The sequence below is a fragment of the Monodon monoceros genome, unplaced genomic scaffold (genome assembly GCF_005190385.1).
Source record: "Monodon monoceros isolate NGI ecotype Baffin Bay Population unplaced genomic scaffold, NGI_Narwhal_1 Super_Scaffold_18, whole genome shotgun sequence".
NCBI classification, from domain to species: domain Eukaryota; kingdom Metazoa; phylum Chordata; class Mammalia; order Artiodactyla; family Monodontidae; genus Monodon; species Monodon monoceros.
In genome coordinates, this window is record NW_021703774.1 from 127,179,146 (window position 1) to 127,199,534 (window position 20,389).

At 49.1% G+C, this 20,389-nt stretch overlaps 1 protein-coding gene across 1 annotated transcript; it reads right to left on the reverse strand.

Annotated features, from left to right (window-relative positions):
- Positions 1-12,363: 12,363 nt before the first annotated feature.
- FOXD3 (forkhead box D3) lies at positions 12,364-14,434 on the reverse strand. Its single transcript, XM_029230501.1, has one exon. The coding sequence runs from the start codon at positions 14,432-14,434 to the stop codon at positions 12,989-12,991; it is 1,446 nt and encodes a 481-aa protein (XP_029086334.1). The 3' UTR covers positions 12,364-12,988.
- Between the last annotated feature and the right edge of the window lie 5,955 nt (positions 14,435-20,389).

Below are 20,389 nucleotides of genomic sequence, written 5' to 3' on the forward strand. Positions count from 1 at the left end.
GTTGTGGAGCACAGGCTCCAGACGCGCAGGCCCAGCGGCCGTGGCTCAGAGGCCTAGCCGCTCCACGGCATGGGGGATCTTCGCGGACGGGGGCACGAACCCGTGTCCTCTGTATCAGCAGGCTGACTCTCAACCACTGCGCCACCAGGGAAGCCCAATGGAAGAGAATTAAATGCTGACATTGTCTAACAGGAGTTAGTACTCTACAAGTGTTTGCTGGCCAAGCACTGTTGTAAGCACTTCACATGGATTCTCACAGCAACTTCATGAGGTAGGTACTATTATTATCCTCTTATTCCAGATGAAGACACTAAGTAACAGTAAGGTTACACAGTCACATGACTAGTAAGTGGCAGGGATGTATTTCAAGCAGTCAGGATTCAGATCCATTCTCTATGCCACACTGCTTCTGCCTCTGAGAGGAAACAGAGGAGTTGCAGGAAATGTCAAGGAAAGAATCAGTGGTTAGCATTTCAGAATATTGCTGCAACACTCTCCTTGAAATGCATCAGAAAAGTAAAATGGAATGATGGATGGATCAAGAATGAATGGCTGGATCAACTACATGACGGAGCAAGTGTATTAAAATGTTAATGGTAAAATGATGAGTATACAGGTGTTTATTGCAAAAGTCTTTCAACTTTTCTGTATGCTTGAAATTTTCCATGGCAAAATGTTGAACATCTCCCCCAAATAACTGCAGCACATTTGTACCCTAAGAAGGGCAGCTCAGGTGCTTCTGTCTTTTTTTAAAATTCTACTCTATCCAGCACCCCCATTACATATGACAGCACATATTTTATTGCTAAATTGTATAGGATAGGCAAAGTGACTCTGAAATAAGAGCAAGCACAGCAGGCTAGCCTGAAGACCTCAAGGAAGAAGTCTAAAAGTGTCCCTAAGGAATGTCGCTGTGAGTCACATTGCTATAGATTGTGACAAGTAGAGATAAAAGACTAAATTATTATGTTTAGCCTAGAGAATTAACCAGTAGAAAGCCCCTGTGAAGACAATCAGTAAATCAACATCTTTAAGAATGGAAGTTAGAAGCTGAATGCAAATTATTTGCAAATTTTAGATTGTATCTTTGGGTTACTAGTATTAATATAATAATAAGAAAAGCTAAAATTTGTTGAATGCTTATTGTATACCAAGGACTATTCTAAACATTTTACATGTATTAACTTATTTAATCCTCTCACCAACTCTAGAAGGGTAGGTACTATTATTGTCCCTGCTTTACAGATAAGGTAACTAAGCCACAGAGAGTTTAAGTAACCTGCACAAGGTAGCACAGCTGAAAAGTAATGCAGCCAGAATTTGAAATTAGGCAATCTCATTTCCACACTTGTGGCCTTAACCACTCACTCCCTTATACTGTCTCTTGTTAGGGTTTTAAGCGGTTAATTCATAACCCTTCTCTTTCCTACCTAAATTTAAAACCAACTGAGAAGTAGACACAGGAATCAGAGATAAGAAGTACTAGCTTTATTTCTAATGAAATCTAAATTAAATGATGTGCAACCAAATGGACTTGCTTATAGTTGCTGAACTAGTCAGACTTTCCTACCCAGTCATAGGAAGTACTAAACAGTTGCAGACCTCAACCACAAGCACAGAGCATGTTCCATGTTCTGCTAAGGTCATGGCATGGCAGAGGCTGAAAGCCAGAAGGCATCCTCTCTGTGAGCAAGCAAGTCCAAACTGCGCAGGAGTGGCTGATTCACAAATGCCTGGTTCATTCTTCTAAACTCAGGAATGAGAGAAGTCATCCTCCCTCCCTCAGGAGAGGAGGGAGTTAGAGAGAAAGGCTCACATGTCCTCTAGTAAAAAGTCCTTCCCATGGAAACATATTGAATAGGAAATAAGTATTTTCTCACCTAGCACTTCTTAGTTATTAAATTCAGCAATATGAGAAGGGAAAAAAAATTGGTTACACACACACACACACACACACACAAGTAATGTGGAGGCATCCCAGAAAGTGTACAAAATATTTGAAATTGCAGAGCCTTAGGAGAGCCTAGAAGGATAGAAATCTAAGAGGAAAAACTCCTCCCAAAGCAGTAATTGAGATAATCTACTTGAAGAAGGAAACACATTTCCTGGCAGGTGGTAAGTGGTCAACTCATCTTCTTAGCTCCTATCCTTATTATTATTATTATTGTGCTTATTGTTCTGTACTCAACCACAATTCACTTTCTGTATGCAACACAGAATAAAACCATTTAAGTGGATTCCTGGCCAAGTTTTGTCCAGAGAAAAGAAACATTTTACATTTTATAGCACTGTGAATTTTGCAAAGCACTTTAACATATATTATCTCATTTGATTCCCTGAACAACCCTGGTAAGGCAGATATTACAATGGAAATTGCATTTTGTCCAGGAGCTAAAGTAACATGTAAGGTGAAAAAAAATCAAATATAATAAAAATTAGTCACAAACTCTCTTAAATTTGCCCTTACAGTATAGAAGCATACCATCGCTCCCTTAATCTAAATGTCAGCTTTTCCACTGTTGGAGCAGGTTGATACCTCTTTGGTTGAACTCTAGATGTAAAAGCTTGCTTGTCTTTAGAGTCCATGTTGTACAAAAATATAAGGGCAGTATATTTAACCATAGAGATGTCATCCCATTTTCTGTAGCAAGATGCTTACATTGTAAAATGCATAAGGGAATGGAGACTAACTGCATCTAGCAACTTCATGCCACCCTTTCTTCATTTCCCTCTGTCCATGCCCACTGAATGGAATTCATGGCAACTTCACATTTAAATGATTTTTCATTCTCTCTTTTGCCTTTTTTCTCTCTGTCTCTGTTTCTTTCTCATACTTTTAAAGTGATGTTTGGTTTAACTTAAGCTAAATAGACATAGAATGTCCCCACTAGACTATCATAATCTGAGGTTTACAGTTTCAAGTAACTTAGCCAAAATCATCAGGCAGCAAAAGTCAATCAGCTGACTTCTACCCCATCTTCTTTTAACTATGCAACATCACATCCTCCCATTAACCAGATAGTATAACTGAGGTAGTCTTTACAAGCTGAAAATTAGGTATTTGCCTGATCAGATACAATCTAGGCAGATAGTAACTTCTTTTAGTATAATCTTAGTGTAGATCTAGAAAAATGTTAAAATTAGTCTACCTAGACCAGAGCTCAGCAAAGACATAAGGCACATGTCCTTGCTCTTGTGAAAGTGCTATCATATCTTCGATGACTATTGTCAAGACCTCTCATCCACAAGACTGAAAAATACCCTGAAAGTGAAAAAGTGATTTACCAAGTGGCACTACAGAGTAAATTGTTTCACATTTGTTAAGTTGTGAGAACACAAAAATGATACCTAGCTCACACAGATGGAAGGGACAGTGGTATCAGCAATGTCATTTTAAAATATGAAATGTGACAACCATGGGTATATAATATCAGGGAAAAAAAAAAGCTAGCCTCATGAAAATATGACTGCTATTAAGTCAGCAAAACTGTAAAGTAATAATAGCCACCATTATTGAGCACTCCAAATGCATTATCATAGTAAATCTTCATATTATGTTTCCCATTTCATAGATAAGAAAATTGAGATTCAGAGAGGCCAAATACCTTTGATCAAAATCATTTCAGAAGTGACAGAGCCAGGATTTGATTGACTGTAGGACTATCAGATCCAAAGCCCATGCTCTTTCCAGATAATCATTCTGCGTCTCAAACCCTCCCTAGAATTTTGAAAATACAGTATAGCTATCTCTTACACAGTAAGTTTTTAGCTCTTATAATTTAATAATTTTTTTCTCACACTTCATCTCATTTATGTAAGAATATTTAAAAGCAATAGATAAATAAATGTAACCCATTAAGACTTCCTTGGTGGTCCAGTACTTAAGACTCTGCACTTCCACTGCAGGGGGCACAGGTTCGATCCCTGGTCGGGAAACTAAGATCCCAAGTGACACACTGTGCGGCCAAAAAAAAAAAAAAAAAAAAAAAAGTAACCCATTAAGTATATATATTGAATATTCTGTACTAGAATATGGTTCCCAAAGTAGAGAGCAGATTCGCTCAGTCTCCTGTGGGGCTTCTTCACTTTATTCATGGGGCCCCATGGGTGGTGATGGTAGAGGAGGGTGATTCAGTCTCCTCCCCTGAACTACAATATGCACTATCAATATCAGAGGGCAGGAGTCATCAAACTGCCGGAGGCTTGAACGACAGATACCTTGGAATATCAGATACCTTAAATCAAGACAAAAGTGAAATTAAGGTTTAAAAAAAATCTCTAAATGTTTAAATAGTTCCTGAAAAATATCTGTTACCGGAAATGTTGAAATGATAGTTATAATAGTATAATTCCTCTGTTTCCTTTCTTTCTCTCAGCTAAATTTTCAATAGTAGTCTTTACAGAGAAAGACAAATACTGTATGATATCACTTATATGTGGAATCTAAAAAATACAACAAACTAGTGAATATAACAAAAAAGAAACAGACTCACAGATAAAGAGAACAAAGTTAGTGGTTACCAGTGGGGAGAGGGAAGGGGGGGCAATACAGGAGTACAGGATTAAGTACACACTATTATGTATAAAATAATCTACAAGAAGGGACTTCCCTGATCGTCCAGTGGTTAAGACTTCCCCTTCCAATGCAGGGGGTGTGGGTTTGAACCCTGGTTGGGGAGCTAAGATCCCACATGCCTCGAGGCCAAAAAACCAAAACACATAAGACAGAAGCAAAATTGTAACAAATTCAATAAAGACTTTAAAAATGATCCACATCAAAAAAATCTTAAAAAAAAACAAAAACAAGGGGAATTCCCTGGTGGTCCAGTGGCTAAGACTCCTTGCTCCCAATACAGGGGGCCTGGGTTCCATCCCTAGTCAGGGAACTAGATTCCACATGCCGCAACTAAAAGATCCCGCAGGCCACAACTAAGACCCAGCTCAGCCAAATTAAAAAAAAAGAAAAGAAAAAAAAAAAGCTACAAGGATATATTGTATAACACAGGAAATATAGCCAATATTCTATAATAAAAAAAAATAGTGGTCTTTATGTGGGCAGACTCCATCAGATACTTCCAAGTTCAATGTCAGGCCTAGGACTAAGAATTAGCCTTGTCCTTTAATCCAATCTGTTAACTCTTATGCTCGATTCCCTCCAGCAGCAAGAGCAACTTTTATCATAAAATCATAATTCCTGATGTATGTGGAAAGGTGATGCTGTTGAAGTACCATCAATAAAGCAGATGTTTCACAGTGGTTGTGATTAATTTGTGCTGATCTTGATACCACCTTGCTCTTGTAACCAACATTTACATTTGTAAAATGGTAGAATTTGAGAGATGGTTTACTGATATAATCTGTAACAATGGCAAAGAAAGAAGCTAACTGAGCTATATAAAGACTAAATCAGTAAATCAACTATACTTCAGTAATAATAAAAAAAAAAACACCTAAATCAATAGGGACCACACAAACTAGATATAAATTTGCAAAAAAAAAAAATGCATTAAGTGTATAACACTAAAGAGCATATTATCTTGATCCCAATTGGAGAGCAATGACAAAATAATCTGGGATTTACTTTCTTCTTCTCTATATTAAATACTAGAATCTGTATGAATATCTTTCAGGGAAGCCATCAAAGGTCCTAGTTTCGTATGGTGAATGGTTTGGATAACTGACAGGTGAGAGATTAACGTTTATGCCAATGTTCACAGCAATGAAGGATAAATTAAATAACTGTTTAAGCTTTTAAAAATGCTTTTTTTTTTCTCGTTAAAAAAAAGAATGAGATTCTGACAACTATCCCACAAAAATTTTACCACCAGTATAGTCTGAACCCAACCCTGGGAGAGGTGGTAAATAACTAGGGATCTCCAAATAGATCTCAGAGCAGGCCCCATAGACAGCCCTGGAAGATGTATACTGAATACAGAATCCTGATACTTTCTCAAAGCTATAGCTTTTGCTCAGTTTTCTCCACAAACAGTAGTCTTAACATAGAGGCCAAACCACGTTGAATTCTTTGTGTGTCAAGATAAAGAAACCCAACACATGACAATATAACATCTTTAGTATTGAAATCTAAGCAAATGACTCTCAAATTCTCTATACTTTACTAAGGAAATAAAAGTTCTATAAAAGAAAGACACTCTAACAAATAAAGCTGCCCCTGTGTGCAATGGATGTTTTGTGAGGTAGTGATTCCTTTTCTACTGGGAGAACTGAAGCAGAGGCTGGCTGAAAACCCCGAGGTACTCTAGAGGAGTTTTCTTCATTAGGCTGGAGGTGGAACTGTCTGCTGGTACTTTAGGCTAGGCCAAGGAGTTTTCAACTAATTTCACAGTGGCAGAAAAAATATCGCAGAAAAGCCAATTATATTATGAACGTTGAAATGTGTTATACTTTTTAAATCTCTAATAAATGCTTTTTAAATTCCTTCATTAAAAAAATTAACACGGTGTTTATAAAAGCATTTATTATAAAAAGAGGGGACTGAAGGAATGGGAAGAAAACAGTCCCCCAAACTCGAGAAGAACCTCATTCAATCAATAAGCACCTTCAAGATTCCTCATCCCCACTCCCATGGTCCTAGTCTGTCTTTTACTAGACAAATAATTTTGATCGTCCCCTTTGTGCTCAGCAATGTTAGACGGTAAGGAGCTCGCAGAGCATCGTAGACAACGGTTCACTAGTTGGCACCGTGGGCTCCAAGAAGGCGCAAGCGACCTGAGCTGGGAGGCTCAGGAAGGCTTCCCGGAGGAGGCGGTGCCTCCCAGATGGAGCTTGAAAGGAAAGAGAAAATTTAAGGTTTGGGGTTGCTAGGTTGCTGTGATCCCCGGCATGCGCCTCTTGCTAGGGTAACAGCGAAAATGTGTTGTTGGTCTTTTGGAGAAAACTGAGTCTCGCTTACCATCTGTCGAGAGGAGAGAGTGGAAGGAATGGAGGGAGGAAAAGAACCAAAGCTCCCTTCTTCGATAAGACGTGCACTGCAGCTCCTGTTGCCGGATCCCGGGAAGGAGCGTTCCAAATGCCCACTCCGCTGAAGCGGGAGCAGCTGGGCGGTGATGGCGGAGAGGAGACTTCTTGCCACGCGTTGGCGGCCAGGCGAACAGGCCCAAGTCGAGGGGCACTCCCGTCCCAAGACCCTGGCCTTGTCGCCCGAGTTCTCACGACCCTCCTTAAGGCTGTGGCTTAACTAGAACCTAGTAGCGCTGTCCCCGGTTCCCCAGAGATCCTGGGTTGGGGCGTCTCGGCCGCCCTGGTTCACACCGCGGAGATTTGTTCCCGTCGCGAGCTTACCCAGCGCGGGCCCCCGGGCGCCGCGGGAGCGGGTGTCGTTTTACGGATGGGTTTCCTCCCTAAGCAATTCGAATTCTCTTCCCCCCCCCAACCCCGGCCCCCTGCCTCACCCCCAGGCAGAGGGAGCTGGAGTCCCGCAGGCCGAGCCCTAGTGGCTGGCGCAAAGGTGGACCCGGAATGGGAGGGGGTGGAGACGCCCATGGAGGCCTACTCCCGACACCCGGGCGATGAGGCTGGACCTCTGACCCTCGGGGTGAGCGGAGCTTCGGGCCTGGATTTCCCTTCTTCGTTCTTCCCCTCCCAAATCCCGAGGCAAGAAGGATATCTAGCCGTCGGTCCCCGGAGAACCGCTCAGCCCTGGGCGAGCAGAGCGGCGAGGCCCGGGCGGGTTGGGGCGGATCGGGCGCCCAGGGCCGCGGGGCCACCCACGGTCTAGGTCTTGGTCTTCCGCGAGCTGAGTCCCGCTGGGCCCAGTATTTCTCTGCGTTTGTCTTTTTTTTTTTTTCTCTCCACTCTTCCCAACCTTCTTTGCCCCACTGTTCGCTTTTTTTTTCTTTCCTCAAGGGGGGCATCCTTCCTGGGTAGAGAACAATTTTTCCTCTGCTGAGTATTTCCATGGCTTACCCTTGGGCCGCTGAGTGACCTTGGGGAAGTCACTGAACTTTCAGGAACTGTGTGAAGAGGGAAGGGTGCTCTCTAGGGCTGTTTTTCTGAAGATGCCTCCGAAATTTAGCCCCAGAGGACTCAAGGGAATGAAGGTGTTCCCTCTCCCTCCCCATCTCACCGATTGGACGGAGCTGTGTGCATAAGCACAAAATCATCTGAAAAAGGAGGGCTTTTGGTACGAGTTTTATATTAAAATAAGGGAGGTGACTAACTTAATTCTTTTTTTTTTTAACTTAATTCTAATTTTGAAAAATTCGGATGTAAGACACCCTATTGGGAGATAAAAATAAGGTGATGCTTTCTACGACTCCTTCCGCTGATTTTGCAACATTTCTTTTCAAATTTTGTCCTGCATACTCGCCCCCTTTGGCTGGTGCTGCCCTCGGGGAGCAAAGAATGGCTGGTACATTCCTGAGAGGGCAAGGGGAGGGTGTAGTGATGGTTAAGAGAGAAGTTGGCTCTGGGTGTAACTGTGCCAACTGTTGGAGGGAGGCAAAGGGAGGGTGGTCTTTTACGCGGGTCTGAGATCTGGTTGCCTTTAATTCGCCCTGAGACTGCGTGTTGCGTTAATGGGCATCTGTCAGCGGAGGGCTCAGGTTTCCCCTTTTGCCTCGGGCAGTGGAAGCAAAGGGGCAAAAAGCAAAGTAGACCGCTCAACCAGAAAGCAATATGCCAGGCCTCTGGAGCAGGGGGTGCGGACTGAGAGTGAGCGGGCACCACGGGCTTCTCCTCAGGCCCAGGGCTGGGCTGAAGGACTCAAGACCAGAAGGAGACCCCACCTTTGAAAAGCCCCTTCTGACTAGACTCTCTTTTGCTCCATCCTTTCAGATAGCAAGGGACTGGAATAGGTTATGCAACCCCTCATAGAAAAACCCATTTTTTTACACCTAAAATCTAGTTGTTCAAAACCAAGCCAAACACTGCAAGTGTTTGTAACAGAGTTGTTTGTCTTTCTAGAAGCCATTAACAAACAAATAAACTCCTTACATCCCCTTAGGTCTCTACAGTTTATAAAACATTTTTCACTGACACCAACTCACCTAATCCTGCAAGCCCAAGTGACAAATAGACTCCTCGTTCTCATTGTAGAGGCAAGGGAATGGAGAGAAAGAAACCAGGCAGTTTGTCCAAGGTCACAGTCAGGAAGTACCCATTCCCTGATTGGGACGCCTCCCCGCCTCTGGAAGGCATGTCTCATTCCACTGCTTCCTGTCATTCCCTCCCATGAAATAGACACACACCCAACCGCCACGCGACCTGGGCACTCTGAGAACACCTTCCAGCCTCCCCATCCACCTCCCAGAGAGGCGTTCATTTACTAATTATGCTGCAGTTTGCAGCATGTGTCTAACAGACACATGGCTCTGGAACTGGCTTTCCTTCACATTATAGTCTCTTCAGTACAGTTCTTCAAGGAACCCACGTTAAAACGTGCGCGCGCGCGCACACACACACACACACACACACACACCAGCCTTTCATAGTCCCCTCACTGCCAAGACTCTTCCTATAAACCATATAAAATAAATAACCTCAAACATAACTCTTAATTGCTTCCAAGTCCATGTTTCCTCATCACTAAACTTTATTGCTACCCAATCTTTAGGGCAAACTTCCCTCGGGACTTTCTCCCTTCCAGGAGAGAGGCCGAGAAAAACAGTTTTTCCGAGATTCGACCTGGGTGTCCCAGGACGGGAGGATGAGCACGGGAAGGGTGTCAGTGTGCTCAGAGCCTGGGAGGGAAGCAGAGGTCTCTCAGGGTTGGGAGTGGACCCTCGGAGACAAAACGCGGAAGTTTTCCATCTGCTCGTCGCCCCCTACAGGCCACGTCCGGCATCGCAGCAAGAGCCCTGCAGAGCCCGTGCGTGTATTCTAGCCTTCGTTCGCCTTTCCCTGGACCACCGAATCCACCCTCCATCCCCGGAGGGACTGAGTACCGGGGATACTCTAAGGGCCACAGGCCTTGGAACTGGATGGACTTTCTAGAAATGAATGCCGGAAGAAGTGGAAACCAGTTTAAATTCGTGTGTAGCCGAAAGCTAAAATCCTCCCCATAAAAAATAACCCGTTTCTTCTTTTTATTACAAATAAATCTGCCTAAGTGAAATAAAAAGCCGATATCAGTCGTGTTGTCTTTAAATCTCAGTGTAAAAGGAGATTTCAGTGCCTTTCCTCGCTGCTGCCCGCGTCCGCTCATATCAAATGTGGGTTTCAAGCCCTCCCTTCCCCAAGTGCTTGCGTTCATTATATACAATATTTGCATTTTTTCCTTCTGTTCTAAGCTTTCGTGGTTTAGCAAGCTTAAACCAAAAAGAGCTTTTCAGCTGAGCTATGGCCAGGCCTATCTCCCTGACATCTGCCGGGACTTTAAACAGCCGCTGGTCGGTTTGGGGTCTGCGTCTAAGAGTCTCCTACCCTCCAAGAAATAAAGGAGGGGGACCATCTTCAGGCTCTAGTTCAAGGTTGATAAGTGTTTGGAAGGAAAGTTGCCGGGGGATCTCTCCTCTACACTCCACCGCCTAATGCATCGGGGGAGGGGAGTGGGAAGCTCTGCGAATCTCAAGCGGCAGCTTGTGGCCGAGTGTCACGCTGCGGGCGCAGGCTCGGCCGGTATTGCTGCTATGCGCGGAAATATGAGCGAGTAATTTTATAAGTAACAAAGGATCAGGGATGGAATGAGGCCCCTGTTATCCAATGTCATTTAGAAGCCTTGGATCAGCAGCTTCTTGAGGCTAAAAGTGAATTCAAGAAGCCCTGCCTTTCCCTTTTCCCAGGGGTGTCAGCTAAATTTAGAAATAACCTCTGTGTGTTTGCACAAATCATGCACCATTTGCTGTTTGTGTAAAAACCGATTAGCGAGACACAACTGTGAAACAACTTGTTACTTTTATAGCTGCAACACACAAACAAATTTAGATCCGTTTATTTTTCCTTGTAAAAAGAGATTAGAAGGGACCCACCCGGAGACTGTGTGGTCCATAATCTCTTCTCCGTGAAGGTAACTGTTGCTCCTCTCGGTGGCGGTTGATTATCAAGTTCTTGTTTATTAAGTTAAACGATCTCACCCCCGGCAGCTTGTTTTATTTTAGGACTCTGATCCAGAAGGAATGTTTACTCAGGACACAATAATGTTTACTGTTTACCAGGAAGACCGATTCGGTTTTTGCGAAGAAGGATCTTTTAAAGCGACTCCCTAGCCCACGCCGACAGCAGGGAAATAAGGCTCGGATCAGCAGCCGGGAGGCATCTCCGCGACCAGGGAGGCGAGGTGGACGCCAGCGCCAGAGACTGGCGGTGTTTTGCAAACAGCACGCGCATAGGGCCGAGCTGACAATACTGCTACCCGCTCCAGTTTAAAAAAGCGATTTCGCATACGTAATTGTAACAGCTAAATTAATTAAGAAATAATTAGAATTGATGCCATTTGAGGATATGTTATTGGTGATGGGAACCGGCTTCCCGCGTCTAGATGTTTCATTTCTACCTTAATACTTAAGGTTGCAACAGCTGAAATGCACATTAAAAATAATCCGCAAGGACATCTCCCCATTCCTGCTCTGTGATCTCGCATTTCACACTAAACTAGCCTAAGGTATTTTTAAGAAGGTTAAAAAACGGGGTGATGTGCATCTGTTTTTCAAAGGATATTAAGGCCACTATTTCTTGGCCTTCGGAAAAGCTGCGGGTTGGAGGAGGCATCTACAGGAATCCTTCAGAAATCCAAATTATGTGTGGACTACTATCATAGAAAAGAGGTACCTTATTTGAAAATATTATGAAGGAATAAAACAACTATGTATCATCTATCAGGTTAATATAGGTAATACAACTCCACTGCAAAATTTAAAATGCCATACATATATTTAAAAAGTTAATTGGGTTTATTACCATTTCCACTTAGGGGATGAAAATAAACAGTTTGAAAAATCAAGGCTTTAAATGCTAAAATGAGGGAGATGTTTGGAATTAACATTCTTTTGAAAGGATAATTGAAACGACTAAGAACTCTCATTTGAGAAGTTTTCATTGTGAAAGATAAAGTCTTGTATTTAAAAAATATTTAAATTGTGCTGATGTTTAGAATTAGGTTGGTTTTTTAAATGGCAGCTTACTTTATCTTCAGAAATATCTAGTCATTTTGATTTAATGAATTGATAGGAAGGAGATCACCACCAACATCCCGACTTTATATGAAAACTAAAAGAAAATATTAATACAATTTAAATTAGGTATATTCTTTCTCCAATTAAAATTTCTTACACCCAAATTATGAATTAGCAAAGTTTGAAAAGGTCATTCCTTGAAACTCCTCTAATATCTCGGAAAAATAAAATGCAAATACTATTTTAAAATCTTGTCATTTATCTCAGACACCTAAATAAAACACTAGGCTGAGCCTTTAAAAATTTTATTTACAAAGTTGTGTACAACACGATGGAATAACATTTAGAATACCATATATATTCATTCATATATAAACAGACTTTTATAATAGAATGACACTTTTCGCCTTGTGAAAATTTTTTAATATTTAAAATCTCCCAACATCTCTATACATTTTTTTCTCACATAAAACTGCGGAGAGTGAACCTTCAGAAAAAATGAAAGTTCAGAGCTCTAAATCTACTGAATTTGTTTTTTTCTTAAAAAAATAAAAACCCCAAAAGGAAAGTCAATAATTTTTATACAAATATATACAAAGAATTTCCCTCCCATCCCCAAGGTACTGAGAGCAGGCGCCGTCGGGGTACATTTTCGGAAATTCGGTTTTCGGTTTTACCTGTACGGAAAGCTATTCCCCGCGGGTGCGCGGTGAGAGTTTGCTCCGCCAGCCTAGGTATGCAGGACCGGGTGGAGGCCGCCGAAGGTCGGTGTCGACGGGTTGGAGGGAGGAAATGGAAGAGAGGCAAAGTCCAGGATTGGGCAGGGGGGCCAGGAGCGGGGCGGGGCGCGCAGCTTGCAAACGCAGCCGACGCTCGAGGCCGCCGCCGGGCCCAGCATCCTGGCCACCGGCACGTCCCTATTGAGCGGGCCACTTGGCCTGCGCTGCGGCGGCGGCAGCGGCGGCGGCCGAGGCTGCAGGCTGCAGAAACTGTCCAGAGAGCGGCACGCTCAGGATGGGCGCGATGGTCGCCGTCGTCCGACTCAGCGAGAGAGGCTGGTGCGTGGCTATGAGCGCTGCTGACTGCACGGTCCCGGGCGGCCGCAGAAAGGACTGCGCCGCCCCGCCGCCCCCGCTACCCCCGGTGCCCCCAGTTACCCCGGCGCCCCCAGCGCCCGCCGCCGAGCCCCCGGGCGCCGCGGGGCCCCCACCGATGATGTTCTCGATGCTGAACGACGGTCGCGCACTCGGCTCGGACTTAATGAGCGACGCCGTGGTGCCAGCGGCGCCCGCCGTGCCCGCGGCGGCCGCGGCGGCGCCCAAACTGTTGAGCTGCAGCTGCAGGCCCGGGCCGAGCTGCGAGCCGAACGCGGCCGCTTTGCGGCCCAACTCGCCCGAGGGCAGCAGTGGCACGGCGGGCGGCAGCACGGGTGCCACCGGCGGCAGAGCGTACGGGTACTGGAGCGCCGCGGCCGCCGCCGCGGCTGCCGCAGCAGCAGGGTGCGAGTAGGCGCCGGCCGCGGCCGCAGGGTGCAGGCCGTAGGGGCGGCCGTAGGGCCCCGCGGCGCCGGCCGCCGCCGCCAGGCTGTAGGCGCCGAAGCTCTGCATCATGAGCGCCGTCTGCTCACGCAGGTGCTCCTGCTGGTGGCGCTTGAAGCGTTTCCGGCGCCGCAGGAAGCTGCCGTTGTCGAACATGTCCTCGGACTGCGGGTCCAGGGTCCAGTAGTTGCCCTTCCCCGGGTTGCCCGGTTCACGGGGGATCTTGACGAAGCAGTCGTTGAGCGAGAGATTGTGGCGGATGCTGTTCTGCCAGGCGGGGAACTTCTCCCGGTAGTAGGGGAAGCGGTTGCTGATGAACTCGCAGATGCCACTCAGGGTCAGCTTCTTCTGCGGGCTCTGCAGGATAGCCATAGTGATGAGCGCGATGTACGAGTAAGGCGGCTTCACCAGGCTGTTCTTGGGCTTGTTCGGAGCCAGGCCTCCCGCCGCACCGCTGCCCGAGCCAGGCCCGCCACCGCTCCCGCCGCTCTCCTCGCCGCCAACGCCGCCCTTGCAGCCGTCGGCCTCGGACGCGCCCGCCTCGCCCCCTGGCCCGGCCCCGGCTCCAGCGGCCTCCTTGGGCAGTGCCAGGGGCTGCTGGTGCGGCGGCTGAGGCTGCCCATGGTGGGGGGCCGCCAGCGTCACCTCGTCCGCCTCGTCCAGGCGCAGCTCGGGCGGCCCCGCGGGGCTATCGCAGCCCGCGTCGCTGTCCTTCTCCTCCAGCCCGTCATCGCCCTCGCCCACCACATCGATGTCCACGTCCTCGGCCGTCAGCACCGTCTGGCCGGACATGTCGCTGGCGCTGCCGCCGCCGGAGAGGGTCATCCCTCCTCGGGGTTGGTGGCGGCGGCGGGGAAGGAGCGGTGCGCGATGGGCGTCTTCAGGGGTGTCGCCAACCTCAGAAAAGGGGTTTTGGGCGCCCCCGAAAGATGGGGGATTGGGAGAGGGGAGGGGGGCGTAGGTGGTTCGGGGCCCTCCGGGCTTGGCTCACACTCGGCGGCCCGGCATCGCGCGGAGCGGGCTCTGCCGTCCGCCCCCAGTGGCAGCGCTCCGCAAACTCCAGCTGTCCCTGGCGCTCGGTACTAGGCGCTCGCTGCCGCTGCCAGCCCCGGCGGCTTCTCCACGCCGCGCCCCCTCACTTCGCCCGCCTTCCTCTGCCCCTGGCCCGGGCGTGGGGAGCAGGAGCAGTGCTGGCGGGCGCGGGACGCCGGGCGCCGAGCAGCTCGGGAGGGCGCGGGCAGGGGCAACGGGGGGAGGGGGTGTCAGGGACGCTGAAGCCCCCGTAGTCGAAAGTCGCGTTTTAAGGACTGGCCTGATAGATTACTTTCTACTTAAAGATCCAGCGGGAGGCGGGGCCACGTGACCGTGCGTGACGTCAGGGCCGCCGCCGAGCCGGCCAAACTCAAGTTGGTTGAGAGAATTGTCAACAAAGGGACGAGGGACGCGCAACTCTGCGCCGCACCGTGCGCCAGCATCCCGCGGGTCCCGAGGGCGCCCTGGTCCGCCCCGAGACCCCACCTTGGGCTGGAGCCCGGCGCGGGGGTCGAGGGAGCCTGTGGGTGTGAGTGCGGATGGGTGCGTGTGAACGAGTGAGGGTGTGGGCCTGTGAGCGTCCGCCGAACCCCGAGGCTCCGCTGCCCTGCCCTACCCGCCCCCTCTCCCTTCTCCCCCATTTGCCAACGCTCCCTAGGCAAGGACTGGGCGTAGAACATAGGACAAGATTCCCATCCCGTTGTTATTATTATTTTTGTAAAGAAAAACTTAGTAGTCTCTGTTTTGGTTTTTGTTTGATTCTTTTTAGCTCTAAAGAGTAAGGGCTGCGCCCCGGCTCTGTCTTGCTAATTAGACTTAAGAGCCCCTCCTGCCTCAGTGCTTAGTCGGCGGAGACACCTACTGAGGGGAGGCGCTCCTCCTCCCCCTAAAGTCAAACCACCCGGTCCTGCCTTCGCTTTCCAGGCTCGGTGTGGGCGTGTTTATATGTATATATATATATTTTTTTCCCGCTCGGCCACAGCAGCATCAGTTGGGGTTCCCGAAGGTCAGAATAGTTGCCGAGGGAAATAAAAAAGACGTAAAATAACAGGGAACCTATAAATAAAGAAGCCCTAACTAGCTGCTCGGAGTTGTTAAACGACTTAGCATGTGAAAAAGTCGGAAATGAGGCGCTGGGGAAGGAGCCGGGATTGTCAGCGGCCTGGGTAAGTCGACTGGGGCCGGGAAGAGGCTTCGGGCCTCTAGGTTAGACGCCGCGCCCAGGCTGCGAGGGCAGACAACGCGGGGAGCGGGTGGTGTGACTTCGCAGGCGCCCAGGCCCAGCCTCCTGGGAGCGGGGCCGGCCCCGAGCTTGCCAGCGGGCTAGGCTCTCACTGCTGCTAACTAACGTGGATTCTTTTTCCTCAGGGCATAGACAAACCCTCCAAGATTTAACTTCCTCAGAAACCGGCAACAGAGGAGGTGGAAGAGGATGCGGCCAGTGAGCACCGAGTTTCTTTGGCAAGGAAAGTCAGTTATGGTAGGAAAGACTGTGGGCATTTAACTGGGATGTGGCGGGGGCACAAACCTACCCGGGTGCGTTGCATTGCTGGGGTGCGTGGACCTCGCACTTCAGAATAGTGCTCCTGACCGGGTGAATCCGCGATGGGCCGCCTCTTCCCCTCCCGCATTTTTAGGCAGCCTCCTTGCGAGCCGCGAGTGCCTACCGGGTGTGGCGGGCTCTTGGAACCCAAGCCCAGTCTGGCCGCTGAGGCCTGCGAGGGGAATGCAGGCCTCACCAGAAGGAGCACAAGGGCAGATGGTCCGAGAGAAAATAGTGAAATATTTACAGAAGACACTAAAACTGATACATTTCCTGGCGGACAGTAGTACTTCTGATTCCCTGTCTCTCTCTCACCTACGACCCCCCTCTTTCCTTAGCCTAGACACACACGTAAACTTTCTTCATTATAGGCAGTGCGACACACAGATTGACTTTAATTTTCATTAGATAATTTCCCGGTTAAAACACTAGCACGTTGGATCCCCACTTCTCAGGATGTTTCTGGTTGAAGCTGGGGCAGGTACTCCAACTTGAGACGCCCACGAAACTCCAAGGTTTTTCTGTATCTAAATGAAACCCCGATTGCACCTGACCCTAAAATGCATCTGGGTTCATTTCCGCAGCTGCACCGCTTTGTGGCCCGCAGGCTCCGAACCGTTTACAATACCACCTAGACAGCTTCCAGCGAAACCGACCGGAGCGGCGAGCTGGCTGCCCACCGATCCCCCCGGCAGCGGAGGTCCCGGCTGCAACTGTCCCAGTAAACCAATAATTACAAAAGGAAGGTCGGAAGTACACGAAAAAGAAAGCGAAATTCGCAAATTCACAAATTCCTTTTGCTCAGCTTCGGTTGTAGAGCCCCAGAGGCAGGCGCGGGCCGCAGCAGGAGCCCTACCGCAGCCTAGGAGGCTGGGCCCGCGTGGACGCGTGCGCGCGCGTGTGTGTGTGTGTGTGCGTGCGGGAGGGTGACGGCTCCAGGGGCTGCCCTCCGCAGTGTTCTTGAAGTATCCTCCAAATGAGCCTAATTTCGATTTCTTTGCCCGCCAGGGCTGGCTCTCAGGACTCCCTCGGCGCCGCTGTTTCTGCCTCTCAGCCTCCCTCGGCCAAGACCTGGCCCAATCCGTCCATTCCCCGGTGTCTCTGGAACCTCCCTGGGGGAAGGGGTGGGAGGTGAACAGCTCCCAGCCGCCAGTTCCATTTGTTGCGCTTTTATCCTTCGACACAATAAAAGTCAAATTAATTGATTCATACCATTAATTACGGGGCGTAGCGTGAAAAGCAACGCTTCCCCTCGGTTAGCGATCTATTGTGCTAATCTCTTGTTCAATCAGTGTTACCATCTGATGCCGGGTCTGGCCCTTACAGAAACTTTTCGACTCGATTAGCTAAATGATGAGACGTGCGGGACCTACTGGCTGCGGCCCCCACGTCCTGCACCCGTGCGGGCCCAACGGCTGAATATCGATTTCCAGCGGAGGCGGCGGATTTTCCCGCGACCTCTCTAGGCTAGGGAGCCGGCCGCCCTTTCCTCCTTCCGGCGGACAGTAGCGCCGCGCAACCTCCCGTTGTTGGAAGGAGGCTAAGCGGCAGCCCAGGTGGGAGGCAGGAAGGTTCCCGCTGCCATCGCCGCGGGACGCCGCCAGGGCGGAAGGGCCCGAGCCCGACGAGGTGCAGGGTCCTGTCCTAGGCCGACTAGATTCCGGGCTGAGTAAATCCTGTTTGCCGCGTAATCTCAGCTTGCAGCTAAAAGCCCACAGGTCGTCAGTTATCGCCAAACTTTAGAACAGACAGAGATGGGAGAAGTGAGACGGATACAAAAAGACAGGGACACATTTGTGGGGGGAAGAAAGATGTGATAGAGGGAACGGAAATATTAGTGGGGGGGTGAAGGAAAGAGAAATGTGGATAAACATTTTCTGAGTCTCAGAGGGTTACTGGGGAGGTAGAATGAAAACACACAAGCACAAACAATTACTATGAGTGAGAGTGACTACTTGGGTCACAACAAGCAAACTTCCCCGGAGGGATTTAAAGAAGATGGCAGCCAGCTGTCTCACCTGTTCAAATGTTTGAAAAGTTTCAGCCAAAGAGAATGTAATGAGGCTCCCTCCGTTTCTCCTGGGGCGGGCAGAGTCCGTGGTACCCAGCTGCGGAAGCCGCCAAGACCGGGGCCGTTGGGGGCGGGGGTTGGTAGTGGTGGTGGAGCGGACCGAGGTTCTAGCAACAGGAAACAGGAAAAGTGGAGTCCGGATCGATTGGAAGGAAATTGAGACGTCTGGGGGAGGGGAGATTTAGAATGTGTGTCCTGGGGGGTGAGATGGGGGTGGGGGAGACATAGTGGATGGAACAGTTTATGACGGAGAAGGGGAAATTAATTCCAACTCAATTTGGGTTCTTAAGTGGTCAACACAGGACAAGGGGCACGGTCAGAGTCTGCGGAAGGCTGCAATGGCCCACCTACCCCTCGCCAGGCCCAAGCGAACCCAGGTGCCCTCTTCCGACTCCTTTAAGTCAGAGACTATGCCAATGGTTTGAATAAATCGTTGGCCCGAGGTGAGATAAATCTTTACGCCCGGGCGCGTGTGCGCTTTTCTTGCAATACGGGGAGAAAGGACCACGTTCAGCGCAGTGAGGGGCGCGACTCCCACAGAGAGCAGCCACCCTCCCTCTGCAGCAGGGGAAACAAAACGTGGGTGGAGCCCATCTGGAATATACCCCTCTCTTCACCCCGCAAAAACCAAAGTCGGCTCTTTCTTGACAATCTTCACAGATGTGTTAAACTATTATCAGCCTCGGCCTGGATGGCCGCCACCAAGGGAGGTGGGAGGGGCTGAGATGATATCCGGGTCCCCAACGCATCCAAGTTATTTCTATTTCCACCCTTGTATACCTTTCCAGATCTCTTTGGGTTGCGGGAAAAAAGATTAATTTAATGTACATGCATCTCAAAACTTCATTTATTTACAAGTTGTCCGCCACTCAAGGCCCATGCCAAGAAGTGCCTTGTAATGGCGAGAGACCAAAGGGAAAGGAAGAGAGAGGGAGAGAGAGAGGATGGCTTCGAATTTATTTATATTGGAAATGTATAAACATCCATTCTGTAAAAGGCAACACGTTTAATTAACGATGAGAGAGCAGTTAGGGGCAGAAAGCTAGTAAAATTGTGTGATAAATTTATGGCATTGTTAGCGTGCTTTTAATTATGGCTATTATGTTAATTATTTCACATTAGCTTGGAGTTATCAGCAGCATGTCAGATTTAATCAAAACGAGCCTTTCTCTCGAAAATTGTTCTTTTCATCCGCGAGGAGAAAGGTCCTGGGCAGGATTGGGGTTTAAAAATGACTTGGCATTGAAAGCTCGAGTCTTCTCGACCCGGTTTGGTGCGATGCGGCCAGGCCCGGCTGTCCGCTGGGTCCCTCCAGGCTACCGGCAGCTCGCGGAGGAGCCGAGGGCTGGGTTTTTAGGAATTCACCATTTTCACCCCCTTCGGAGCCGACACTTCATCATATGGGATCATTCTGTCAAACAATATGATGCCGCTCATTTTTATCTGTCCCGCTTTACAAAACTCCCATTCAGCCCAACGAGGAGCAACAAAAGCCTCGGAGCGGCGCGGCGGCCGCTGGCGACCACAGCCTCCCAGGCGCGCTGGAGAGAAAGGCGAGAGGGGCCGAGGAGAGCGGGCAGCGGGCGCGCGCCCCTCGCCGCCCGAGGGAACGCGGCTTGGCAAGGCCCCCGCGCCCAGGTGGCGGGTCCTCAGGTGTGGCCCGGGCGGGACCTCTCCCGAGCCGGCACCCGCCCTCGGCCTCCCCGCGGGCGCCCGGCGGAAGTGCCTTTCCCTCCCCGAGAGCGACTTGCCCACCCAGGCCACATCGATTTCTCAATCACTGCGGATCGATTTATTGGGAGCAAATAAATAGCCCGTTTTGAAAACGTTTCAATTGTTGCCTTGATGGTTGGGGCGCTGACGCGGGAGGGAGCGCAGGGCCGAGGGGCTCGCGCGGGAAGGTCCTTCTGGGAACGTGGGGGGCGCGAAGGCCCGAGCGCCACTCGCCGCGGAAGCCGCCGCCGCACGTCCCCCACACTTGGATCTCCGGCGACGCCCCGGCCCCCTCGAGGGTTCGGCTTCCTCCTCTCGGCGCTCAGCTCCCCCTGGCGGCGGGGCGAGCCGGAGTTCAGCGCCCAGCCTTTACACCTCGTGACGTCCAGGCAAGTTCGCCGGGGTTCTAAGTCCTTCAAAA